This window comes from Dendrobates tinctorius, unplaced genomic scaffold (assembly GCF_039654945.1).
Source record: "Dendrobates tinctorius isolate UK_male_01 unplaced genomic scaffold, ASM3965494v1 ptg000259l, whole genome shotgun sequence".
Classification (NCBI taxonomy): domain Eukaryota; kingdom Metazoa; phylum Chordata; class Amphibia; order Anura; family Dendrobatidae; genus Dendrobates; species Dendrobates tinctorius.
This window is the reverse complement of record NW_027361926.1, coordinates 4,713,633-4,739,886: the sequence shown is the minus strand read 5'-3', so window position 1 is coordinate 4,739,886 and position 26,254 is coordinate 4,713,633. Positions and strand designations below refer to the sequence as shown.

General features: G+C 60.8%; 1 protein-coding gene across 2 annotated transcripts in view; it reads left to right on the top strand.

Moving 5' to 3' along the window:
* The first annotated feature begins 1,190 nt into the window (after positions 1-1,190).
* The window catches only part of STIM1 (stromal interaction molecule 1), a 54,169-nt gene continuing 29,105 nt past the window's right edge, over positions 1,191-26,254 (top strand). The window contains exon 1 of one of the 2 annotated variants that reach the window (XM_073558836.1): positions 1,191-1,625. In XM_073558836.1, the coding sequence (XP_073414937.1) occupies positions 1,517-1,625 (109 nt within the window). In that variant the 5' untranslated portion in view covers positions 1,191-1,516. The remainder of the gene's footprint in view (positions 1,626-26,254) is intronic. The other variant, XM_073558837.1, reaches the window with a different exon arrangement.

Sequence of the window (26,254 nt, the reverse complement as noted above, 5' to 3'; positions counted from 1 at the left end):
CTATCCTCCAGTCACCTCCAGAGCTGCAGTCACTATTCTGCTGTTACATCATGTCTTATCCTCCTATCCTCCAGTCACCTCCAGAGCTGCACTCACTATTCTGCTGTTACATCATGTCTTATCCTCCAGTCACCTCCAGAGCTGCAGTCACTATTCTGCTGTTACATCGTGTCTTATCCTCCAGTCACCTCCAGAGCTGCACTCACTATTCTGCTGTTACTTCGTGTCTTATCCTCCAGTCACTTTCAGAGCTGCAGTCACTATTCTGCTGTTACATCATGTCTTATCCTCCAGTCACCTCCAGAGCTGCAGTCACTATTCTGCTGTTACATCGTGTCTTATCCTCCAGTCACCTCCAGAGCTGCAGTCACTATTCTGCTGTTACATCGTGTCTTATCCTCCAGTCACCTCCAGAGCTGCAGTCACTATTCTGCTGTTACATCGTGTCTTATCCTCCAGTCACCTCCAGAGCTGCAGTCACTATTCTGCTGTTACATCGTGTCTTATCCTCCAGTCACCTCCAGAGCTGCAGTCACTATTCTGCTGTTACATCGTGTATTATCCTCCAGTCACCTCCAGAGCTGCAGTCACTATTCTACTGTTACATCGTGTCTTATCCTCCAGTCACCTCCAGAGCTGCAGTCACTATTCTACTGTTACATCGTGTCTTATCCTCCAGTCACCTCCAGAGCTGCACTCACTATTCTGCAGTTACATCGTCTCTTATCCTCCAGAGCTGCGATAGACAGTAATGACGTTTCCCTGTATACTCTGTGTTGTACATGCAGTATGCGGGTCTGACTTTCCTCCGTGCTTTACCCTGCAGCTCTGCTTCTTCATGATACTGCGAGTTGAATAGGCCCCGCCTTCCCCAGGCTCCGCCCTCTGATTTTATGGTCTCTCCATGACGCTGCTTCCCAGTGCAGGAGACTCCGCCCTCCTCATGTTTGGCGTTACGCCCCGCCCCTCATACAGTTCCGTTCTTGGTAAACCACGCCTCTATGAATGCCTGTCCCCGCCCTTCACCTCATTACTATTCTTGGTTGCCCCGCCCAGTGTTTTCTCCTTGCTCTCGATGCCGCCGTCACTCTCGTGGTCATTACTATTCTGGTGCTCGCCCCGCCCTCTGCGTTCCCGGTGCGCTGACGTCATTTCCGTCCTCTGCCTGTCAGTTGGGGGCGGAGCTTGTAGTGACGGCAGATGTCGCTGCGCCGGTACGGTGACGTCAGTTTCCGTCCTCCGCCTGTCAGTTGGGGGCGGAGCTTGTGGTGACGGCACAGTTGTCGCTGCGCCGGTGTTGTGTGCGGACGCGGCGGTGGGTGATGTGCGCGGCGCGGCTGTGACTGCCCCGAGCTCTCTGCAGACAGCGCCCCCGGGGGGATGTGAGTGGTATGGACTGGCCCCTGTGGAGTGCGCCGGGCATGGGACCTGCACAGCGCCCTCTGCTGCTCCTCTGAGCTACTGCCGCTCTCCCAGCAGTTAAGTGCGAGCTCCGGGGCCCAGACACAGCGGAGCCATGGACGTCTGCTCCCGCCTCGTGCTGTGGGTGCTGTGCGCCTCCTTCCTGCAGCACGGGCAGGCGGAGAGACCGGCGGGAGCCCCGGCCGAGGAGCCGCTGCACTCAGGTGAGACCCCCGGAAAGAGTGGAGAGAGACCACGGAGGGGGAGGAGGAGAGAGACCCCCGGGGAAGAGAGAGAGACCCCCCAGGGAAGAGAGAGAGAGACCACCGGGGGGGGAGGAGGAGAGAGACCCCCGGGGAAGAGAGAGAGACCCCCCAGGGAAGAGAGAGAGAGACCACCGGGGGGGGAGGAGGAGAGAGACCCCCGGGGAAGAGAGAGAGACCCCCCAGGGAAGAGAGAGAGACCCCCCAGGCAAGAGAGAGAGAGACCACCGGGGAAGAGAGAGATGGAGAGAGACCCCCGGGGAAGAGAGAGATGGAGAGAGACCCCCGGGGAAGAGGAGAGGGAGAGACCCCCGGGGAAGAGAGAGATGGAGAGAGACCCCCGGGGAAGAGAGAGACCCCGGGGAAGAGGGGAGAGAGAGACCACCGGGGGAAAAAGAGAGATGGAGAGAGAGACCCCCGGGGGGGAGGAAGAGAGAGACCACCGGGGGAAAAAGAGAGATGGAGAGAGAGACCCCCGGGGGGGGAAGAAGAGAGAGACCACCGGGGGAAAAAGAGAGAGAGAGAGACCCCCGGGAAAGAGAGAGTGAGACCCCCGGGAAAGAGAGAGAGTGAGACCCCCGGGAAAGAGAGAGAGTGAGACCCCCGGGAAAGAGAGAGAGTGAGACCCCCGGGAAAGAGAGAGAGAGAGACCCCCGGGGGGGAGGAAGAGAGAGACCACCGGGGGAAAAAGAGAGATGGAGAGAGACCCCCGGGGAAGAGAGAGAGAGACCCCGGGGAAGAGGAGAGAGAGAGACCACCGGGGGAAAAAGAGAGATGGAGAGAGACCCCCGGGAAAGAGTGGAGGGAGAGACCCCCGGGGGGGAGGAAGAGAGAGACCACCGGGGGAAAAAGAAAGATGGAGAGAGAGACCCCCGGGGAAGAGAGAGATGGAGAGAGAGACCCCCGGGGAAGAGAGAGATGGAGAGAGAGACCCCCGGGGAAGAGAGAGATGGAGAGAGAGACCCCCGGGGAAGAGAGAGATGGAGAGAGAGACCCCCGGGGAAGAGAGAGATGGAGAGAGAGACCCCCGGGGAAGAGAGAGATGGAGAGAGAGACCCCCGGGGAAGAGAGAGATGGAGAGAGAGACCCCCGGGGAAGAGAGAGATGGAGAGAGAGACCCCCGGGGAAGAGAGAGATGGAGAGAGAGACCCCCGGGGAAGAGAGAGATGGAGAGAGAGACCCCCGGGGAAGAGAGAGATGGAGAGAGAGACCCCCGGGGAAGAGAGAGATGGAGAGAGAGACCCCCGGGGAAGAGAGAGATGGAGAGACCGACCCCCGGAAAAGAGTGGGATGGAGAGAGAGACCGACCCCCGGAAAAGAGTGGAGGGAGAGACCCCCGGGGGAGAGTGGAGAGAGAGACCCCCGGGGGAGAAGGAGAGAGACCCCCGGGGGAGAAGGAGAGAGAGATGGAGAGAGACCCCCCCCCCCCCCCCCCGAGGTTAGAGGGGAGAGAGAGAGATGGAGAGAGAGACCACCGGGAAGAGGAGAGAGATGGAGAGAGAGATCCCCGGGGAAGAGGGGAGAGACCCCCGGAAGAGGAGAGAGATGGAGAGAGAGACCCCCGGGGAAGAGGGGAGAGACCCCCGGGAAGAGGAGAGAGATGGAGAGAGAGACCCCCGGGGAAGAGGGGAGACCCCCCCCGGGAAGAGGAGAGAGAGACCCCCGGGGAAGAGGGGAGAGACCCCCGGAAGAGGAGAGAGAGACCCCCGGGGAAGAGGGGAGAGACCCCCGGAAGAGGAGAGAGATGGAGAGAGAGACCCCCGGGGAAGAGGGGAGAGACCCCCGGGAAGAGGAGAGAGATGGAGAGAGAGACCCCCGGGGAAGAGGGGAGACCCCCCCGGGAAGAGGAGAGAGAGACCCCCGGGGAAGAGGGGAGACCCCCCCGGGAAGAGGAGAGAGAGACCCCCGGGGAAGAGGGGAGAGATCCCCGGGAAGAGGAGAGAGATGGAGAGAGATCCCCGGGAAGAGGAGAGAGAGAGACCCCCGGGGAAGAGGGGAGAGACCCCCGGGAAGAGGAGAGAGATGGAGAGAGAGACCCCCGGGAAGAGGAGAGATATGGAGAGAGAGACCCCCGGGGAAGAGGGGAGAGACCCCCGGGAAGAGGAGAGAGATGGAGAGAGAGAGACCCCCGGGAAGAGGAGAGAGATGGAGAGAGAGACCCCCGGGGAAGAGGGGAGAGACCCCCGGGAAGAGGAGAGAGATGGAGAGAGAGACCCCCGGGGAAGAGGGGAGAGACCCCCGGGAAGAGGAGAGAGATGGAGAGAGAGACCCCCGGGGAAGAGGGGAGAGACCCCCGGGAAGAGGAGAGAGATGGAGAGAGAGAGACCCCCGGGAAGAGGAGAGAGATGGAGAGAGAGAGACCCCCGGGGAAGAGGGGAGAGACCCCCGGGAAGAGGAGAGAGAGACCCCCGGGGAAGAGGGGAGAGACCCCCGGAAGAGGAGAGAGATGGAGAGAGAGACCCCCGGGGAAGAGGGGAGAGACCCCCGGGAAGAGGAGAGAGATGGAGAGAGAGACCCCCGGGGAAGAGGGGAGACCCCCCCGGGAAGAGGAGAGAGAGACCCCCGGGGAAGAGGGGAGACCCCCCCGGGAAGAGGAGAGAGAGACCCCCGGGGAAGAGGGGAGAGATCCCCGGGAAGAGGAGAGAGATGGAGAGAGATCCCCGGGAAGAGGAGAGAGAGAGACCCCCGGGGAAGAGGGGAGAGACCCCCGGGAAGAGGAGAGAGATGGAGAGAGAGACCCCCGGGAAGAGGAGAGATATGGAGAGAGAGACCCCCGGGGAAGAGGGGAGAGACCCCCGGGAAGAGGAGAGAGATGGAGAGAGAGAGACCCCCGGGAAGAGGAGAGAGATGGAGAGAGAGACCCCCGGGGAAGAGGGGAGAGACCCCCGGGAAGAGGAGAGAGATGGAGAGAGAGACCCCCGGGGAAGAGGGGAGAGACCCCCGGGAAGAGGAGAGAGATGGAGAGAGAGACCCCCGGGGAAGAGAGGGGAGAGACCCCCGGGGTGAGGGCAGCCTGGGGCAGACAGTTGAGATTGATGGAAGTCCTGGCCGAGGAGCCCCTGCAGTGAGAGGTTATTGGGAGCTGGAGAGGGCAGACCCCCAAGGAGAGCGGAGACATGTAGAGAGGCGAGACCCTGGGGGAGAGGGGAGAGTCCTGGACAGAGCTGCCGAGAGAGTAATACGGGGGATCCCAGAGACTGCAGCTCTGCGGACAGGAGGGGAGAAGGCGACAGGAAGATCAGGTGACCGAGAGAGAAAGTGGGTGAGAGCCTGGCAAGGGGGTCCTGCACAGATCTGAAGGGTATTGGGGGGGGGGGGGGGTACTTTTTCCACTTTATGTACATTGGTCAAAATGTGTAACAGAATAGGAAATCCTATTAACCCCTTGTATTCATACGCTAGGCCCCTTCTGCCCCGCCGCCGTCCCCCACCCCCTCCTTCTGCCGCCCCGCTGGCCCCCCCCTCCTTCTGCCCCGCTGGCCCCCCCCTCCTTCTGCCCCGCTGGCCCCCCCCCTCCTTCTGCCCCGCTGGCCCCCCCCCTCCTTCTGCCCCGCCGGCCCCCCCCTCCTTCTGCCCCGCCGTCCCCCCCCCTCTCCCTCTGCCCCGCCGTCCCCCCCCTCTCCCTCTGCCCCGCCGTCCCCCCCCTCTCCCTCTGCCCCGCCGTCCCCCCCCCTCTCCCTCTGCCCCGCCGTCCCCCCCCCCTCCTTCTGCCCCGCCGTCCCCCCCCTCCTTCTGCCCCGCCGTCCCCCCCCTCCTTCTGCCCCGCCGTCCCCCCCCCTCCTTCTGCCCCGCCGTCCCCCCCCTCCTTCTGCCCCGCCGTCCCCCCCCCTCCTTCTGCCCCGCCGTCCCCCCCCCTCCTTCTGCCCCGCCGTCCCCCCCCCTCCTTCTGCCCCGCCGTCCCCCCCCCTCCTTCTGCCCCGCCGTCCCCCCCCCCTCCTTCTGCCCCGCCGTCCCCCCCCCTCCTTCTGCCCCGCCGTCCCCCCCCCTCCTTCTGCCCCGCCGTCCCCCCCCCTCCTTCTGCCCCGCCGTCCCCCCCCCTCCTTCTGCCCCGCCGTCCCCCCCCCTCCTTCTGCCCCGCCGTCCCCCCCCCTCCTTCTGCCCCGCCGTCCCCCCCCCCTCCTTCTGCCCCGCCGTCCCCCCCCCTCCTTCTGCCCCGCCGTCCCCCCCCCTCCTTCTGCCCCGCCGTCCCCCCCCCTCCTTCTGCCCCGCCGTCCCCCCCCCTCCTTCTGCCCCGCCGTCCCCCCCCCTCCTTCTGCCCCGCCGTCCCCCCCCCTCCTTCTGCCCCGCCGTCCCCCCCCCCTCCTTCTGCCCCGCCGTCCCCCCCCCTCCTTCTGCCCCGCCGTCCCCCCCCCTCCTTCTGCCCCGCCGTCCCCCCCCCTCCTTCTGCCCCGCCGTCCCCCCCCCTCCTTCTGCCCCGCCGTCCCCCCCCCTCCTTCTGCCCCGCCGTCCCCCCCCCTCCTTCTGCCCCGCCGTCCCCCCCCCTCCTTCTGCCCCGCCGTCCCCCCCCCTCCTTCTGCCCCGCCGTCCCCCCCCCTCCTTCTGCCCCGCCGTCCCCCCCCCTCCTTCTGCCCCGCCGTCCCCCCCCCCTCCTTCTGCCCCGCCGTCCCCCCCCCCTCCTTCTGCCCCGCCGTCCCCCCCCCTCCTTCTGCCCCGCCGTCCCCCCCCCTCCTTCTGCCCCGCCGTCCCCCCCCCTCCTTCTGCCCCGCCGTCCCCCCCCTCCTTCTGCCCCGCCGTCCCCCCCCCTCCTTCTGCCCCGCCGTCCCCCCCCCTCCTTCTGCCCCGCCGTCCCCCCCCTCCTTCTGCCCCGCCGTCCCCCCCCTCCTTCTGCCCCGCCGTCCCCCCCCTCCTTCTGCCCCGCCGTCCCCCCCCTCCTTCTGCCCCGCCGTCCCCCCCCTCCTTCTGCCCCGCCGTCCCCCCCTCCTTCTGCCCCGCCGTCCCCCCCCTCCTTCTGCCCCGCCGTCCCCCCCCCTCTCCTTCTGCCCCGCCGTCCCCCCCCTCCTTCTGCCCCGCCGCTGTCCCCCCTCCTGCCCCGCAGCCACCGTCCCCCCCTCCTGCCCCGCCATCCCCCCCCCTTCTGCCCCGCCGCCGTCTCCGTCATTGATTTTTTGACGTTGTGATGTTATCTAGTATTTAAACAAAAAATGACACTGGCTCTTTGCTTTGTCTGATGAAATCAGAATGAAAACCTCTAACGCCAGCGAGTGCAGAGGGCAGGAGGCCCCAGCCCACCCGGTCAGTGCCCCCCCCTGTCTGTGCTGACGGCTGACAATCAGGAGGGGGATCTCGGGGATGTGCCGCCATCCCTGGAGCAGCGCGGGATGCGGGCGTGCACTTTCCATGGTGGCTCTTTACACCACTGTTGAGCGTTTTACTTGCTTGTTGGGTGAAAAGAGCGTGAGAATAATTGTGCCGTTACTGCCGCCAAGATAAAGATCGTCCCCTGGATTATCAGCGGCCATCAATAGACTGACGGCTGACACCAGGCGTCTCCATCCACATCTGCAGGATTCTCTCTATATCTGACAGGAAATCAGAAGAAACCTACCGCCAAATGGTGACCCGGAGGCTGAAGGATCACAGTCAGCGCTGTGGAGCGGCCCTGATCTCTGTCCTATGGAGAATGTATGTGCAAAGCTGGAAAGGCCGCTGCGAGCAACATACACCAGAGATGTCAGGAGGAATGGCCCAAATGCCGACCAACTATTGTGAGAGACTTGTGGAAGGAAATCCCAAACGTCTAACCCAAGTCATTCAGTGTAAGGACAATGGCACCAAATACTAATGAAAAACACTCACTCTCATTATTCTGGCATTTATCAAATATTAATAATGATGGTAATCCTCATTGTCAGGAAGGTTTATTCTGATTTCATGTCAGAGATTGAGAAAATCCTGCAGATGTGTCTTTATATAAAGTGGATGGAAGCTTCTGGTTTCAGCTGTACATATTCTGCTCTTCCTATAATGTCAGGGTTGCTGGCCCTTTAAGACCTTGCACTTGTTCCTCCTTCTTGCAGGGTCCCTACTTCCTGGGCACGGGGGGGGGGGGGGGGGCGCTGCCGTCCAGTGGACAGGAAATTACCCCATTCCGTAGTCACAGTGGATGTGAATACTTATGCAACAGGTGTCATTACTTGAGATATCGAAGTGCCCCAGTGCCAGATGTTCCCATGGAGGTCACTGACCGATTGTCCACTCGGCCCTAAAACAAAAGCACCGCCGGGTTAATCAATGGATTCTTTAATCGCGCCGGAGCATGGTACTGGAAATAGAGCAGTGAGCAGAGATCATGGGGGCAAATACTGTATATACACCCCAGTAATGGCTGATAACGGGGAGTAATAGATTGTAGTCTCCTGTCCTACAGTCTCCTCCCCCAGTAATGGCTGATAACGGGGAGTAATAGATTGTAGTCTCCTGTCCTACAGTCTCCTCCCCAGTAATGGCTGATAACGGGGAGTAATAGATTGTAGTCTCCTGTCCTACAGTCTCCTCCCCAGTAATGGCTGATAACGGGGAGTAATAGATTGTAGTCTCCTGTCCTACAGTCTCCTCCCCCAGTAATGGCTGATAACGGGGAGTAATAGATTGTAGTCTCCTGTCCTACAGTCTCCTCCCCCAGTAATGGCTGATAACGGGGAGTAATAGATTGTAGTCTCCTCCCCCAGTAATGGCTGATAACGGGGAGTAATAGATTGTAGTCTCCTGTCCTACAGTCTCCTCCCCCAGTAATGGCTGATAACGGGGAGTAATAGATTGTAGTCTCCTCCCCCAGTAATGGCTGATAACGGGGAGTAATAGATTGTAGTCTCCTGTCCTACAGTCTCCTCCTCCAGTAATGGCTGATAACGGGGAGTAATAGATTGTAGTCTCCTGTCCTACAGTCTCCTCCCCCAGTAATGGCTGATAACGGGGAGTAATAGATTGTAGTCTCCTCCCCCAGTAATGGCTGATAACAGGGAGTAATAGATTGTAGTCTCCTGTCCTACAGTCTCCTCCTCCAGTAATGGCTGATAACGGGGAGTAATAGATTGTAGTCTCCTGTCCTACAGTCTCCTCCCCCAGTAATGGCTGATAACGGGGAGTAATAGATTGTAGTCTCCCGTCCTACAGTCTCCTCCCCAGTAATGGCTGATAACGGGGAGTAATAGATTGTAGTCTCCCGTCCTACAGTCTCCTCCCCCAGTAATGGCTGATAACGGGGAGTAATAGATTGTAGTCTCCTGTCCTACAGTCTCCTCCCCAGTAATGGCTGATAACGGGGAGTAATAGATTGTAGTCTCCCGTCCTACAGTCTCCTCCCCCAGTAATGGCTGATAACGGGGAGTAATAGATTGCAGTCTCCTGTCCTACAGTCTCCTCCCCCAGTAATGGCTGATAACGGGGAGTAATAGATTGTAGTCTCCTGTCCTACAGTCTCCTCCCCAGTAATGGCTGATAACGGGGAGTAATAGGTGTCGTTCCCCCACATGGCTGCAGTGTCGGCTGTGCTGGCGCGCTCCGTTTCCTGTACACAGGACTTGTGCTGTGTAATGTCCGGCTGATTCTTGCGGTTTCCTCGCTGTCGTCCGTGGATTGCGCCTCGGTTGCCTCCGTCCATCATTACTGGGCTGGTGTCTCCTGTGAGCGCAGTCATCGTCCGTTCTGCCGTCAGTGGATTGGAACATTATATATAGACGGCAGCTTGTGCAGAGCTGATCCTCCACAGCTGAAGCTTTGTTACAGTTGCATCTAGTGTGGCCTGTGAGCCCGGCTCCTCAGGTGCTCCGGTGTTTCCTCTCTGGATCTCAGAGATTTTCCTTTTTTAACTGACAGCATGTAGATCATGACCCAGGAAGCCGGATGATTGGAGGGATCCTCAGTGCCACCGGGGGGTTGGGGCCCCTGATCCCGTCGTCCCCTGATCCCGGGTGGCCGCCTCGTGTACGCAGAAATGTAGCCGCCTGGAATTAGTGGGCTTCCTGCCTTCCCGGCGCTCCGGCTGCAGCACAGACTCCTCGTACAGACGACTCACCAGAAAATCCCTCCTTGTACTGATGTGGAGTCACATCCAGAGCTGTGTTCACCTGCTTCTACTCCAGTTAGGGCTAGAGCTGCTGCATCATAGTGAAGCATGTGACTACAGGGACTGATTGTAGTCTGTAACCATGGAGACACATAGACCTGCATCAGCGCTGTATGCACTAGGTGGTTGTAGCAGAGCTGCTGCGCTGGCGTCGGGCACATCCGGCTCTGTGGTTTGTGCGCGGCTTCCGGTGGACGGATGCGACATCTTCTGTCACGGCAGTAGCATCAGCGTCTGCCGTCTGTGTGTAACTCCCATGATGCACTGCTCTCTGGTGACCAGAAGCATGCAGCTCTGGATGTGACTAGAGCATAAGAGACGCGATGCTGCCATCAGATTTTTTGGGGTTGGACGTTCTGAGAATCGTGATTAGCGGTGAGCAGACCGCAGGGTCCGGTCAGCGATGGGGCCACGCCGTGCGCAGACTGCAGGGTCCGGTCAGCGATGGGGCCACGCCATGCGCAGACTGTAGGGTCCGGTCAGTGATGGGGCCACGCCGTGCGCAGACTGCAGTGTCCGGTCAGCGATGGGGCCACGCCATGCGCAGACTGTAGGGTCCGGTCAGCGATGGGGCCACGCCGTGCGCAGACTGCAGGGTCCGGTCAGCGATGGGGCCACGCTATGCGCAGACTGTAGGGTCCGGTCAGCGATGGGGCCACGCCATGCGCAGACTGTAGGGTCCGGTCAGTGATGGGGCCACGCCGTGCGCAGACTGTAGGGTCCGGTCAGCGATGGGGCCACGCCGTGCGCAGACTGCAGGGTCCGGTCAGCGATGGGGCCACGCCGTGCGCAGACCGCAGGGTCCGGTCAGCGATGGGGCCACGCTGTGCACAATGTGTGCTGGGTGTAATAATCACCACCCTGATACATTACACACCCCTCCCGGGGGGGGGGCGCGGTTCCTCAGGACTCTGCGCTCCGGGTGCAGGAGACCCCTCGGGTCCCGGGTTCTGAGCCTATTGTAGAGTCGGGGGCACAGGAGGACCCTCCTGGCAGCTGCTACTGTATTACTGTCAAGTGGTGTCTGTCCCGGCCACACGCCAGTGTAAGCGGATCTGTGCCCCCCGGCCTCACCATGGAGACCCGGTCTGTAGTCAGCGGCCACATGACCTCCGCGACACTACGATGTAAAGGACGAGGGGGTAGTCGAGGCTGATATGGGGGGGGGTTCCTGAGGTTAGAATGAGGGCGTGGGGGGCTCCTGAGGTTAGGATGAGGGCGTGGGGGTTTCCTGAGGTTAGGATGAGGGCGTGGGGGTTTCCTGAGGTTAGGATGAGGGCGTGGGGGTTTCCTGAGGTTAGGATGAGGGCGTGGGGGTTTCCTGAGGTTAGGATGAGGGCGTGGGGGGTTCCTGAGGTTAGGATGAGGGCGTGGGGGGTTCCTGAGGTTAGGATGAGGGCGTGGGGGGTTCCTGAGGTTAGGATGAGGGCGTGGGGGGTTCCTGAGGTATGGATGAGGGCGTGGGGGGCTCCTGAGGTATGGATGAGGGCGTGGGGGGCTCCTGAGGTATGGATGAGGGCGTGGGGGGCTCCTGAGGTATGGATGAGGGCGTGGGGGGCTCCTGAGGTATGGATGAGGGCGTGGGGGGCTCCTGAGGTATGGATGAGGGCGTGGGGGCCCCCAGAGGTATGGATGAGGGCGTGGGGGCCCCCAGAGGTATGGATGAGGGCGTGGGGGGCCCCTGAGGTATGGATGAGGGCGTGGGGGGCCCCTGAGGTATGGATGAGGGCGTGGGGGGGCCCCTGAGGTAGGGATGAGGGCGTGGGGGGCCCCTGAGGTAGGGATGAGGGCGTGGGGGGCCCCTGAGGTAGGGATGAGGGCGTGGGGGGCCCCTGAGGTAGGGATGAGGGCGTGGGGGGCCCCTGAGGTATGGATGAGGGCGTGGGGGGCCCCTGAGGTATGGATGAGGGCGTGGGGGGCCCCTGAGGTATGGATGAGGGCGTGGGGGGCCCCTGAGGTATGGATGAGGGCGTGGGGGGCTCCTGAGGTTAGGATGAGGGCGTTCCTGAGGTTAGAATGAGGGCGTGGGGGTCTCCTGAGGTTAGGATGAGGGCGTGGGGGGCCCCTGAGGTATGGATGAGAGCGTGGGGGTCTCCTGAGGTATGGATGAGGGCGTGGGGGGCCCCTGAGGTATGGATGAGGGCGTGGGGGGCCCCTGAGGTATGGATGAGGGCGTGGGGGGCCCCTGAGGTATGGATGAGGGCGTGGGGGGCCCCTGAGGTATGGATGAGGGCGTGGGGGGCCCCTGAGGTATGGATGAGGGCGTGGGGGGCCCCTGAGGTATGGATGAGGGCGTGGGGGGCCCCTGAGGTATGGATGAGGGCGTGGGGGGCCCCTGAGGTTAGGATGAGGGCGTTCCTGAGGTTAGAATGAGGGCGTGGGGGTCTCCTGAGGTTAGGATGAGGGCGTGGGGGGCCCCTGAGGTATGGATGAGAGCGTGGGGGGCCCCTGAGGTATGGATGAGGGCGTGGGGGGCCCCTGAGGTATGGATGAGGGCGTGGGGGGCCCCTGAGGTATGGATGAGGGCGTGGGGGGCTCCTGAGGTTAGGATGAGGGCGTTCCTGAGGTTAGAATGAGGGCGTGGGGGTCTCCTGAGGTTAGGATGAGGGCGTGGGGGGCCCCTGAGGTATGGATGAGGGCGTGGGGGGCCCCTGAGGTTAGGATGAGAGCGTGGGGGTCTCCTGAGGTTAGGATGAGGGCGTGGGGGGCTCCTGAGGTTAGGATGAGGGTATGGGGGGTCCTGAGGTCAGTTTCTTTCTGACATTACACATATAAGGGAAGCCCTTGTTTTCTTGTCCGCTCAGTTGGGGGAGACCTTGGTGTCTGCTTGTAATACTTGTGGGGGCTATTTAGATGACTGGAAGAGCTGTCCGTGGGGGCGGCACGGACCCCCGGCTTCTGCACTTGCTGACTGCACTGTTGTTGGCCCCTGACCCAGATCGGCCCCCAGGTTTCAGCGCTCGGACAGATGGGGCCTCCGCTGCATCTGTCTCTTCCTGGAATTGTGGCCTAATGGGGGTAAACCCCTCTGAGCAGCTTATAATGGGGGCTTCTGCTGCGAAGACCCCAAAATCTGACATTTGTAGTGCATCGAGATGACCATTGATGTGTGCACCCCGTGCTCGTCGCTGACTAATAAGGGGTCGTCCTATCCATCGCTGTCGGAGAGCTGAGACCTGTAGGGGTTGTAGTCGTGACGGTGGGGGCTATCCTGCTTTCCCACACACTGATAAGTGGCTCTCTGGATCTTGTGTTTGCGGCGCAGCTTTGATGTCATTATTGGGGGTCTTCCTGGCGGCCCAATCCCCTGTCCTCCCCTCGGGCTGCAGCTGGTGGGATTTTTGTCTTGTGCTATTTTCAGCCTCTTCCCTCTAACAAGGTGAAATGTCTGAGATGCCTCCGGGCGGCCGCAGAGCGCAGCGCACACAGCCAGGCTCCGCACCGGCCCCCAGTGTTACTGATGGCAGTACTGGGGGCTGTTCCCCAATATCTCATCCTCCCCTCACTCCTCCTGCGTACACAAAATGGACCCGCCGTCCCTCCGCGCACCTCCTGCACACGCACAACGGGCCTGCCGTCCATCCGCGCACCTCCTGCGTGCACAGAACGGGCCCTCCGCACACCTCCTGCGTGCACAGAACGGGCCCTCCGCACACCTCCTGCGTGCACAGAACGGGCCCTCCGCGCACCTTCTGCGTGCACAGAACGGGCCCTCCGCGCACCTCCTGCACGCACACAACGGGCCCGCCGTCCCTCCGCACACCTCCTGCGTGCACTGAACGGGCCCTCCGCACACCTCCTGCACGCACACAACGGGCCCGCCGTCCCTCCGCGCACCTCCTGCACGCACACAACGGGCCCGCCGTCCCTCCGCACACCTCCTGCGTGCACAGAACGGGCCCTCCGCGCACCTCCTGCACGCACACAACGGGCCCGCCGTCCCTCCGCGCACCTCCTGCACGCACACAACGGGCCCGCCGTCCCTCCGCGCACCTCCTGCATGCACACAACGGGCCCGCCGTCCCTCCGCACACCTCCTGCGTGCACAGAACGGGCCCTCCGCACACCTCCTGCACGCACACAACGGGCCCGCCGTCCCTCCGCACACCTCCTGCGTGCACAGAACAGGCCCTCCGCACACCTGCGTGCACAGAACGGGCCCGCCGTCCCTCCGCACACCTCCTGCGTGCACAGAACGGGCCCGCCGTCCCTCCGCGCGCCTCCTGCGTGCGCAGAACGGGCCCTCCGCGCGCCTCCTGCGTGCGCAGAACGGGCCCTCCGCGCGCCTCCTGCGTGCGCAGAACGGGCCCTCCGCGCGCCTCCTGCGTGCGCAGAACGGGCCCTCCGCGCGCCTCCTGCGTGCGCAGAACAATCGCCCGCTGTTCCTCCGGAGGACACACCTGTGTTTATCCCATGCCAGCTTATAATGTGCCGCACTGATGCCAGGTGCCCTGTGCCAGCCGCCCCCTCACCGTGCTCCCCGAGCTGTAGTGACAACTATCACCTCCATCATTCCAGCACACCACCTACCCCTATCATGTAAGTGCGGCTCCACCAACAGCTAAGACAAGGCAGCTTGCAGACGTAATCCGCTCCGGTTTCCTTACACTCAGTCCTGCTCACATAGCTGAGGGGTTGTTGCACTGTATCAGCTCCTGGAGTCCAGGATTTGTGCCGCTGTGTAGATTATTGATGCACTGTAACAACCCCTCAGCTGTGTGAGCAGCATTCAGTACAGTGTGATGAGAGGTGAATGATGAGCGTGGCTGCCGGGTGAGGCCGCCCGACCCTGTGTCCTGGCCTCTCCATGGTCACTGTGTACACAGCCAGTAAACGGCGGAGCGTCTCCAGGAGCCGCTAATCCTCCCCAATCCCCTCATTCAGCAGCCTTAAAGGGCTAATACACCACTAATACAGCCCACCCAGTGGCCATAATGGAGGGGTCCTACAGCGATCAGGATTGGGGTAAACTTCAGGCTAGGCTTGCGGTATAGGGATGTGGTGGTCTTGGGGCTAGGCTTGCGGTATAGGGATGTGGTGGTCTTGGGGCTAAGCTTGTGGTATAGGAATGTGGTGGTCTTGGGTCTAGGCTTGTGGTATAGGGATGTGGTGGTCTTGTGGGTAGGCTTGCGGTATAGGGATGTGGTGGTCTTGGGGCTAGGCTTGCGGTATAGGGATGTGGTGGTCTTGGGGCTAGGCTTGCTGTGTAGGGATGTGGTGGTCTTGGGGCTAGGCTTGCGGTATAGGGATGTGGTGGTCTTGGGATAGGCTTGCGGTATAGGGATGTGGTGGTCTTGGGGCTAGGCTTGCGGTATAGGGATGTGGTGGTCTTGGGGCTAGGCTTGCTGTGTAGGGATGTGGTGGTCTTGGGGCTAGGCTTGCGGTATAGGGATGTGGTGGTCTTGGGGCTAGGCTTGCTGTGTAGGGATGTGGTGGTCTTGGGGCTAGGCTTGCGGTATAGGGATGTGGTGGTCTTGGGATAGGCTTGCGGTATAGGGATGTGGTGGTCTTGGGGCTAGGCTTGCGGTATAGGGATGTGGTGGTCTTGGGGCTAGGCTTGATGTGTAGGGATGTGGTGGTCTTGGGGCTAGACTTGCGGTATAGGGATGTGGTGGTCTTGGGGCTAGGCTTGCGGTATAGGGATGTCGTTTTGGGGCTAGGCTTGATGTGTAGGGATGAGGTGGTCTTGGGGCTAGGCTTGCGGTATAGGTATGTGGTGGTCTTGGGGCTAGGCTTGCGGTATAGGGATGTGGTGGTCTTGGGGCTCGGCTTGCGGTATAGGGATGTGGTTTTGGGGCTAGGCTTGATGTGTAGGGATGTGGTGGTCTTGGGGCTAGGCTTGCGGTATAGGGATGTGGTGGTCTTGGGGCTAGGCTTGCGGTATAGGGATGTGGTGGTCTTGGGGCTAGGCTTGCGGTATAGGGATGTGGTGGTCTTGGGGCTAGGCTTGCGGTATAGGGATGTGGTGGTTTTGGGGCTAGGCTTGCTGTGTAGAGATGTGGTGGTCTTGGGGCTAGACTTGCGGTATAGGGATGTGGTGGTCTTGGGGCTAGGCTTGCGGTATAGTGATGTGGTGGTCTTGGGGCTAGGCTTGCGGTATAGGGATGTGGTGGTCTTGGGGCTAGGCTTGCGGTATAGAGATGTGGTGGTCTTGGGGCTAGGCTTGCGGTATAGTGATGTGGTGGTCTTGGGGCTAGGCTTGCGGTATAGGGATGTGGTGGTTTTGGGGCTAGGCTTGCTGTGTAGGGATGTGGTGGTCTTGGGGCTAGGCTTGCGGTATAGGGATGTGGTGGTCTTGGGGCTAGGCTTGCGGTATAGGGATGTGGTGGTCTTGGGGCTAGGCTTGCGGTATAGGGATGTGGTGGTCTTGGGGCTAGGATTGCGGTTTAGGGATGTGATGGTCTTGGGGCTAGGATTGCGGTTTAGGGATGTGATGGTCTTCGGGCCAGGATTGCGGTTTAGGGATGTGATGGTCTTGGGGCTAGGATTGCGGTTTAGGGATGTGATGGTCTTCGGGCTAGGCTTGTGGTACAGACATATGTTGGCACATGTGGATGTTGCTGAGGTTGGGGGGAATAGATGGCAGCCTGCAGTGATCGGGGGCACAGTGAAGGTTTTTGATGACTCTCCTAATATGTTCCCCATTTTCCCCCAGTGTGTGGTCGTCCATGGTCCACAGAGCAGCGCTCCTGGTGGACATGTGATGTGACAGTGAGCTTCCTGCAGGCCGAGCATAAAGTGTATCCTCCTCTGATCTGGAGCAGAACGGGCGTGAGATCTGCAAACAGCAGCCGCCGCCCACACTGCACACGGAGAGGCCGCCAATGTAAATGTTACACAGGAAGCAGTCCAAAAACTGTATGCCGCGGATGCTCCTCAGAGCCGCCTCCATGGATCATCCCACAGATTATCAGAATCAGATTTGGGAATCATAGTTGCGGTGTGGTTCAGCTGCCACTCTCTGCACTATCCGGTGCCTTTTACGCTCTGCACTTTCCAGTGCCTTTTCCTCTCTGCTGCCGCTCTGCACTTTCCGGTGCCTTTTCCTCTCTGCTGCCGCTCGCTGCACTTTCCAGTGCCTTTTCCTCTCTGCTGCCGCTCTCTGCCCTTTCGGTGCCTTTTTCTCTCTGCTGCCGCTCTCTGCCCTTTTGGTGCCTTTTCCTCTCTGCTGCTCTCTGCACTTTCCGGTACCTTTTTCTCTCTGCTGCCGCTCTCGGCACTTTCCGGTGCCTTTTTCTCTCTGCTGCCGCTCTCTGCCTTTTCCGGTGCCTTTTTCTCTCTGCTGCCGCTCTCCACCCTTTCCGGTGCCTTTTCCTCTCTGCTGCCACTCTCTGCCCTTTCCGGTGCCTTTTCCTCTCTGCCCTTTCCGGTGCCTTTTCCTCTCTGCCCTTTCCGGTGCCTTTTCCTCTCTGCCCTTTCCGGTGCCTTTTCCTCTCTGCCCTTTCCGGTGCCTTTTCCTCTCTGCCCTTTCCGGTGCCTTTTCCTCTCTGCACTTTCCGGTGCCTTTTCCTCTCTGCTGCCGCTCTCTGCACTTTCCGGTGCCTTTTCCTCTCTGCTGCCGCTCTCTGCCCCTTCCGGTGCCTTTTCCGCTCTGCTGCTGCTCTCTGCCCTTTTTGGCGCCTTTTCCTCTCTGCTGCCGCTCTCTGCACTTTCCGGTGCCTTTTCCTCTCTGCTGCCGCTCTCTGCACTTTCCGGTGCCTTTTCCTCTCTGCTGCCGCTCTCTGCACTTTCCGGTGCCTTTTCCTCTCTGCTGCCGCTCTCTGCACTTTCCGGTGCCTTTTCCTCTCTGCTGCCGCTCTCTGCACTTTCCGGTGCCTTTTCCTCTCTGCTGCCGCTCTCTGCCCTTTCCGGTGCCTTTTTCTCTCTGCTGCCGCTCTCTGCACTTTCCGGTGCCTTTTCCTCTCTGCTGCCGCTCTCTGCACTTTCCGGTGCCTTTTTCTCTCTGCTGCCGCTCTCTGCCCTTTCCGGTGCCTTTTTCTCTCTGCTGCCGCTCTCTGCCCTTTCCGGTGCCTTTTCCTCTCTGCTGCCACTCACTGCGCGTTCCGGTGGCTTTTTTTTTTGCGCCTGCCATGCTCTGCGTATTCAGGCTGACCAATGCATATTCTGATCGGTCGTCGCTTCTGTGGCCAGTGTGGTCGGTTTTGCTCACTTCCCCCTCTCCAGTCACAGATGATTTTTCTCTGTTCCCGCCAGTCTTTGGAGAGCATGGGGTTAATGAGACAGCGGGGAGGGGGGGGGGCTTCCTCTAAGGAGGTGACCCGGATAGTGATGATGGAAGGCGATCCCCGGAGAGCCGGCACAGATTCCCTGCCATGGCGGCTGCAGATCACAATGTCCTGGACATTTCCCAGCGGATGATAATTACAGAGCGTTTATCTGTGGTGAGCGGGGTGAGACCCTCCACATCACCCCACCTTCCCGGGACCCCGAATGGTGCATCACTCCCTGCTGTGATGTCACTGGACAGTTGTCAGCAGCGGCGGTGACCTCATTCCTGTACTAGCGATCATTCGTTGAATTCCCTAGATCCACCCCGGGGGTCCGCAGCTCCGCTCAACTTTTCCCCGGGGGGTCCGAAGCTCCGCTCCCCCCAGATACAGATCACATTTCACCAAGATTGCAAAACGTGACAAAGGCGAAATGAGGGATATGCCGGTGCCTGCATGTGGGGGTCCGTATACCCTGCAGCACCAATGTCTGGGCAGTTAGCTCTTATCCTCCAGTCACCTCCAGAGCTGAAGTCACTATTCTGCTGTTACATCGTGTCTTATCCTCCAGTTCCCTCCAGAGCTGCACTCACTATTCTGCTGTTACATCGTGTCATCCTCCAGTCACCTCCAGAGCTGCACTCACTATTCTGTTACATCGTGTCTTATCCTCCAGTCACCTCCAGAGCTGCACTCACTATTCTGCTGTTACATCGTGTCTTATCATACAGTCACCTCCAGAGCTGCACTCACTATTCTGCTGTTACATCGTGTCTTATCCTCCAGTCACCTCCAGAGCTGCAGTCACCATTCTGCTGCTACATCGTGTCTTATCCTCCAGTCACCTCCAGAGCTGCGGTCACCATTCTACTGTTACATTGTGTCTTATCCCCCAGTCACCTCCAGAGCTGCGGACAGCGTTCTAGTCACCCATTGGGTGATTCAGGGCGTGAGGACTTTACATCTTTCTGGGAAGAGTCTGTTTCTGCGTTTGTCAGGGTCTGACAATACAGAGGAGCTTCTCCGGAGCAGCGCTCCTAATGTCCATGTCTCTTGCTCCCTGTTATCAGCCGGTATTGGGCGCAGGTGACTGTATTGTCGGGTCTGAAGCTCGGGGTCGGTTCTGCCAGGTCCAGAGCAGCTGTGACACCGGATGGGGGGGGGGGGGGAGTCGGCAGCTGACAGTCTGATGTGGAAGCAGGAAGAGTGGAATCTTTCCGGGGTCTTCTGGTGGATGTCGTCCTTATGTACGGCGTGTGTTTGGGGGATGACGTCTCTCTGTACGACGGGTGCTTGAGGGGTATCGTCCCTCTGTACGGCGGGTGTTCGGCGGGTGTCGTCCCTCTGTACAGTGGGTGTTTTGAGGGGGTGTCGTCCCTCTGTATAGTGGATGTTTGGGGCTGGGGTGTCGTCCCTCTGTACGGCGGGTGTTCAGGGGTGTCGTCCCTCTGTACGGCGTGTGTTCGGGGGGTGTCGTCCCTCTGTGTGGCGGATGTTCGGTGGGGGTGTTGTCCCTATGTACGGCGGGTGTTCGGGGGGTGTCGTCCCTCTGTATGGTGGATGTTCAGGGGGTGTTGTCCCTCTATACAGTGGGTGTTTTGGGGGGGTGTCGTCCCTCTGTATAGTGGGTGTTTGGGGCTGGGGTGTCGTCCCTCTGTACGGCGGGTGTTCGGGGGATGTCGTCCCTCTGTACGGAGGGTGTCGTCCCTGTGTTCGGGGGGTGTCGTCCTTCTGTACGGCGGGTGTTCGGGGGGTGTCGTCCCTCTGTACGGCGGGTGTTCGGGGGGTGTCGTCCCTCTGTACGGCGGGTGTTCGGGGGGTGTCGTCCCTCTGTACGGCGGGTGTTCGGGGGGTGTCGTCCCTCTGTACGGCGGGTGTTTGGGGGGGTGTCGTCCCTCTGTACGGTGGGTGTTTGGGGGGGTGTCGTCCCTCTGTACGGTGGGTGTTTGGGGGGGTGTCATCCCTCTGTACGGTGGGTGTTTGGGGGGGTGTCGTCCCTCTGTACGGTGGGTGTTTGGGGGGGTGTCGTCCCTCTGTACGGTGGGTGTTTGGGGGGGTGTCGTCCCTCTGTACGGTGGGTGTTTGGGGGGGTGTCGTCCCTCTGTACGGTGGGTGTTTGGGGGGGTGTCGTCCCTCTGTACGGTGGGTGTTTGGGGGGGTGTCGTCCCTCTGTACGGTGGGTGTTTGGGGGGGTGTCGTCCCTCTGTACGGTGGGTGTTTGGGGGGGTGTCGTCCCTCTGTACGGCGGGTGTTTGGGGGGGTGTCGTCCCTATGTACGGCGTGTGTTCGGGGGGGTGTCGTCCCTCTGTACGGTGGGTGTTTGGGGGGGTGTCGTCCCTCTGACGGTGGGTGTTTGGGGGGGTGTCGTCCCTCTGTACGGTGGGTGTTTGGGGGGGTGTCGTCCCTCTGTACGGTGGGTGTTTGGGGGGGTGTCGTCCCTCTGTACGGTGGGTGTTTGGGGGGGTGTCGTCCCTCTGTACGGTGGGTGTTTGGGGGGGTGTCGTCCCTCTGTACGGTGGGTGTTTGGGGGGGTGTCGTCCCTCTGTACGGTGGGTGTTTGGGGGGGTGTCGTCCCTCTGACGGTGGGTGTTTGGGGGGGTGTCGTCCCTCTGTACGGTGGGTGTTTGGGGGGGTGTCGTCCCTCTGTACGGTGGGTGTTTGGGGGGGTGTCGTCCCTCTGTACGGTGGGTGTTTGGGGGGGTGTCGTCCCTCTGTACGGTGGGTGTTTGGGGGGGTGTCGTCCCTCTGTACGGTGGGTGTTTGGGGGGGTGTCGTCCCTCTGTTCGGGGGTTGTCGTCCCTCTGTACGGTGGGTTTTCGGGGGGTGTCGTCCCTCTGTACGGTGGGTGTTTGGGGGTTGTCGTCCCTCTGTACGGTGGGTGTTTGGGGGTGTTTCGTCCCTCTGTACGGTGGGTGTTTGGGGGGGTGTCGTCCCTCTGTTCGGTGGGTGTTTGGGGGGGTGTCGTCCCTCTGTATGGTGGGTGTTTGGGGCTGGGGTGTCGTTCCTGTGTTCGGGTGGGGGGTGTCGTCCCTCTGTACGGTGGGTGTTTGGGGCGGTGTCGTCCCTCTGTACGGTGGGTGTTTGGAGGGGTGTCATCCCTCTGTACGGTGGGTGTTTGGAGGGGTGTCGTCCCTCTGTACGGTGGGTGTTTGGGGGGGTGTCGTCCCTCTGTACGGTGGGTGTTTGGGGGGGTGTCGTCCCTCTGTACGGTGGGTGTCGTCCCTGTGTTTGGGGGGTGTCATCCCTCTTTACGGCGGGTGTTCGGGGGGTGTCGTCCTTCTGTACAGCGGGTGTTCGGGGGGTGTCGTCCTTCTGTACGGCGGGTGTTCGGGGGGTGTCGTCCCTCTGTATGGCGGGTTTTAGGGGGGTGTCTTCCCTCTGTATGGTGGGTGTTAGGGGGGTGTCGTCCCTGTGTTCGGGGGGTGTCGTCCTTCTGTACGGCGGGTGTTCCTTCTGTACGGCGGGTGTTCGGGGGGTGTCGTCCCTCTGTACGGCGGGTTTTAGGGGGGTGTCTTCCCTCTGTATGGTGGGTGTTAGGGGGGTGTCGTCCCTGTGTTCGGGGGGTGTCGTCCTTCTGTATGGCGGGTGTTCGGGGGGTGTCGTCCCTCTGTGACGGATGTTCGGGGGGTGTCGTCCCTCTGTGGCGGGTGTTCGGGGGGTGTCGTCCCTCTGCACGGCGGGTGTTCGGGGTGTGTTGTCCCTTTGTTCGGGGGGTTTCGTCCCTCTGTACGGTGGGTGTTCGGGGGGGGTCGTCCCTCTGTACGGTGGGTGTTGGGGGGGGTCGTCCCTCTGTACGGTGGGTGTTGGGGGGTGTCGTCCCTCTGTACGGTGGGTGTTCGGGGGGGGTCGTCCCTCTGTACGGTGGGTGTTCGGGGGGGGTCGTCCCTCTGTACGGTGGGTGTTCGGGGGGGGTCGTCCCTCTGTACGGTGGGTGTTTGGGGGGTGTCGTCCCTCTGTACGGTGGGTGTTTGGGGCGGTGTCGTCCCTCTGTACGGTGGGTGTTTGGGGGGGTGTCGTCCCTCTGTACGGTGGGTGTTTGGGGGGGATGTCGTCCCTCTGTACGGTGGGTGTTTGGGGGGGATGTCGTCCCTCTGTTTGGGGGGTGTCATCCCTCTTTACGGCGGGTGTTCGGGGGGTGTCGTCCTTCCGTACGGCGGGTGTTCGGGGGGTGTCGTCCTTCCGTACGGCGGGTGTTCGGGGGGTGTCGTCCCTCTGTACGGCGGGTGTTCGGGGGGTGTCGTCCCTCTGTACGGCGGGTGTTCGGGGGGTGTCGTCCCTCTGTACGGTGGGTGTTTGGGGGGTGTCGTCCATCTGTACGTCGGGTGTTTGGGGGTTTTGTCCCTCTGTATGGCAGGTGTTCGGGTCTGGGGTGTCGTCCCTCTGTGCGTTGGGTGTTTGGGGGTTGTTGTCCCTCCGTACGGCGGGTGTTTGGGGGGGGTGTCGTCCCTCTATACGGTGGGTGTTTGGGGGGGGTCGTCCCTCTGTACGGTGGGTGTTTGGGGGGGTGTCGTCCCTCTGTACAGTGGGTGTTTGGGGGGGTGTCGTCCCTTTGTACGGTGGGTGTTCGGGTGGATGACATCCCTCTGTATGACGGGTGTTCAGGGGGTGTCGTCCCTCTGTACAGCGGGTGTTCGTGGGGGGGGGATGATGTCCCTCTGTACGGTGGATGATCGGGGGGTTTCGTCCCTCTGTATGGCGCGGTTTTGGGGTTGGGATGTCGTTCCTGTGTTCTGGGGGGGTTTCGTCCCTCTGTACGGTGGGTGTTCGGGGGGGTGTCGTCCTTCCGTACGGCGGGTGTTCAGGGGGTGTCGTCCCTCTGTACGGCGGGTGTTAGGGGGGTGTCTTCCCTCTGTACGGTGGGTGTTAGGGGGGTGTCGTCCCTGTGTTAGGGGGGTGTCGTCCCTGTGTTAGGGGGGTGTCGTCCCTGTGTTAGGGGGGTGTCGTCCCTGTGTTCGGGGGGTGTCGTCCCTGTGTTCGGGGGGTGTCGTCCTTCTGTATGGCGGGTGTTCGGGGGGTGTCGTCCCTCTGTGGCGGGTGTTCGGGGGGTGTCGTCCCTCTGTGGCGGGTGTTCGGGGGGTGTCGTCCCTCTGTGGCGGGTGTTCGGGGGGTGTCGTCCCTCTGTGGCGGGTGTTCGGGGGGTGTCGTCCCTCTGCACGGCGGGTGTTCGGGGTGTGTTGTCCCTTTGTTCGGGGGGTTTCGTCCCTCTGTACGGTGGGTGTTCGGGGGGTTTCGTCCCTCTGTACGGTGGGTGTTCGGGGGGTTTCGTCCCTCTGTACGGTGGGTGTTCGGGGGTGTCGTCCCTCTGTACGGTGGGTGTTCGGGGGGTGTCGTCCCTTTGTACAGTGGGTGTTCGGGGGGTGTCGTCCCTCTGTACGGTGGGTGTTCGGGGGGGTCGTCCCTCTGTACGGTGGGTGTTCGGGGGGTGTCGTCCCTCTGTACGGTGGGTGTTCGGGGGGTGTCGTCCCTCTGTACGGTGGGTGTTCGGGGGGTGTCGTCCCTCTGTACGGCGGGTGTTCGGGGGGTGTCGTCCCTCTGTACGGCGGGTGTTCGGGGGGGGGGTCGTCCCTCTGTACGGCGGGTGTTCGGGGGGGGGGTCGTCCCTCTGTACGGCGGGTGTTCGGGGGGTGTCGTCCCTCTGTACGGTGGGTGTTCGGGGGGGTCGTCCCTCTGTACGGTGGGTGTTCGGGGGGTGTCGTCCCTCTGTACGGTGGGTGTTCGGGGGGTGTCGTCCCTCTGTACGGTGGGTGTTCGGGGGGTGTCGTCCCTCTGTACGGTGGGTGTTCGGGGGGTGTCGTCCCTCTGTACGGTGGGTGTTCGGGGGGTGTCCCTCTGTACGGCGGGTGTTCGGGGGGTGTCGTCCCTCTGTACGGCGGGTGTTCGGGGGGGGGGTCGTCCCTCTGTACGGCGGGTGTTCGGGGGGGGGGGGTCGTCCCTCTGTACGGCGGGTGTTCGGGGGGTGTCGTCCTTCCGTACGGCGGGTGTTCGGGGGGTGTCGTCCCTCTGTACGGTGGGTGTTGGGGGGGGGGGGTGTCGTCCCTCTGTACGGTGGGTGTTGGGGGGGTGTCGTCCCTCTGTACGGTGGGTGTTCGGGGGGGGGTGTCGTCCTTCCGTACGGCGGGTGTTCGGGGGGTTTCGTCCCTCTGTACGGCGGGTGTTCGGGGGGTTTCGTCCCTCTGTACGGTGGGTGTTCGGGTGGTGTCGTCTCTGTACGGTGGGTGTTCGGGGGGTGTCGTCCTTCTGTACGGCGGGTGTCGTCCTTCCGTACGGCGTGTGTTCGGGGGGTGTCGTCCCTCTGTATGGCGGGTGTTCGGGCGGTGTCGTCCCTCTGTACGGCGGGTGTTCGGGGGTGTCGTCCCTCTGTTCTTGGGATCCCTGGTACCTGTGGGCTGTCAGTACGGTGACTTGTCAGCAATGTCTTTGTTGTTTCTGTCCCCGGTGTGTGTGATGCAGGGTGACTGAACCAGGGCGGGGAGATGTGGGACTTTCGGTGGAGGGGGAGATGGGCGGTCCGGGTAGTCAGACCGGTTTGGTGACACTTGGCATTGATCATTCTGAAAACGGGCATATGGGGAGAGGTCACCTCCGCCCGCTGCTGGGCACGATCCATGAGTCCCACCTCTGCGCCCTCACACTTGGGCTGAACGTAAAAAAAAAATGGCGCCATATCGATATCTGAGGACCGTCGATCTTAACTGCAGCTCTGGGATTCTATTCATGAAGCAGCAGGTGCACTGTGGGAGGCGGGATGAGACGGGGCAGATTGTCCCCTCGCTCTGGTTGTTTGTCTTTTATTTCCCGCTGCTCGGCGGCCCCTTCGGTTTCACACCCGGGAGTGGTTGCGCTGTGGTTGGGCCTCGGACCCCTCATCATATTGTGCCGCCAGGCCTCACGTCATGGCATCCCGGTGGTATTCTGTTTGATTGCGCGTAATGGCGCCCCCCGGCCTTGTTCTAGCGTAATGGCGGCCACCTTGCCTTGTTCTCGCGTAATGGCGGTCACCCTGCCTTGTTCTTGCTTAATGGCGCCCCCCCGGCCTTGTCCTCGCGTAATGGCTGCCCCTGGTTTAACACGGAGCGACTCCCTTCATATATAGCACGTTGGGTGCAGTAGTACAGTGTCCTATAAATGTCTGTTCTGCTCCTGATCTGAGAACCTCAGCTTTTAATTGAGATGAATCTGCTACACGTTCTGCACATGCTCAGTAGTGTGACCGTGACTGCACGTTCTGCACATGCTCAGTAGTGTGACCGGAGCTGCACGTTCTGCACATGCTCAGTAGTGTGACCGGAGCTGCACGTTCTGCACATGCTCAGTAGTGTGACTGGGACTGCACGTTCTGCACATGCTTAGTAGTGTGACCGGGACTGCACGTTCTGCACATGCTCAGTAGTGTGACCGGGACTGCACGTTCTGCACATGCTCAGTAGTGTGACCGTGACTGCACGTTCTGCACATGCTCAGTAGTGTGACCGGAGCTGCACGTTCTGCACATGCTCAGTAGTGTGACCGTGACTGCACGTTCTGCACATGCTCAGTAGTGTGACCGGAGCTGCACGTTCTGCACATGCTCAGTAGTGTGACCGGGACTGCACGTTCTGCACATGCTCAGTAGTGTGACCGGGACTGCACGTTCTGCACATGCTCAGTAGTGTGACCGGGACTGCACGTTCTGCACATGCTCAGTAGTGTGACCGGGACTGCACGTTCTGCACATGCTCAGTAGTGTGACCGGGACTGCACGTTCTGCACATGCTCAGTAGTGTGACCGGGACTGCACGTTCTGCACATGCTCAGTAGTGTGACCGGGACTGCACGTTCTGCACATGCTCAGTAGTGTGACCCAGGGCTGTGGAGTCGGTAAGCCAAACCTGCGACTCCGACTCCTCAATTTCCCTTACACCGACTCCGACTCCACTACTCCGACTCCCACACATATTGCTTATATTTAAGTGAAAAATTTATTGTAGTACAATGTGAACCTCAGACATTTAATCATTTTTATGATCCAATAATCAAGATATTTAGATAGAACAGAATATATATTGGTGTACTACCCGGTTTTCATTCTTTTTGGTACAGATACGATATGGATAGACAGAAATGGATAAATGGATATATAGATAGAGCAGATTTCTAATCTGCTATTGAAAACATTATCTATGAGCTCAAAAACCTTTCAGGTGATGCAGTTTTTTTAAAAAGATGATCAGCTTTTGCAGCTGAAAAACGTATCCTCAAAAAACACAGGAAAAACGTTGTGTGTGAATGTAGCCTTAGATCAGGAATATAACAGCCATTTATAGGACATTTCATAACTT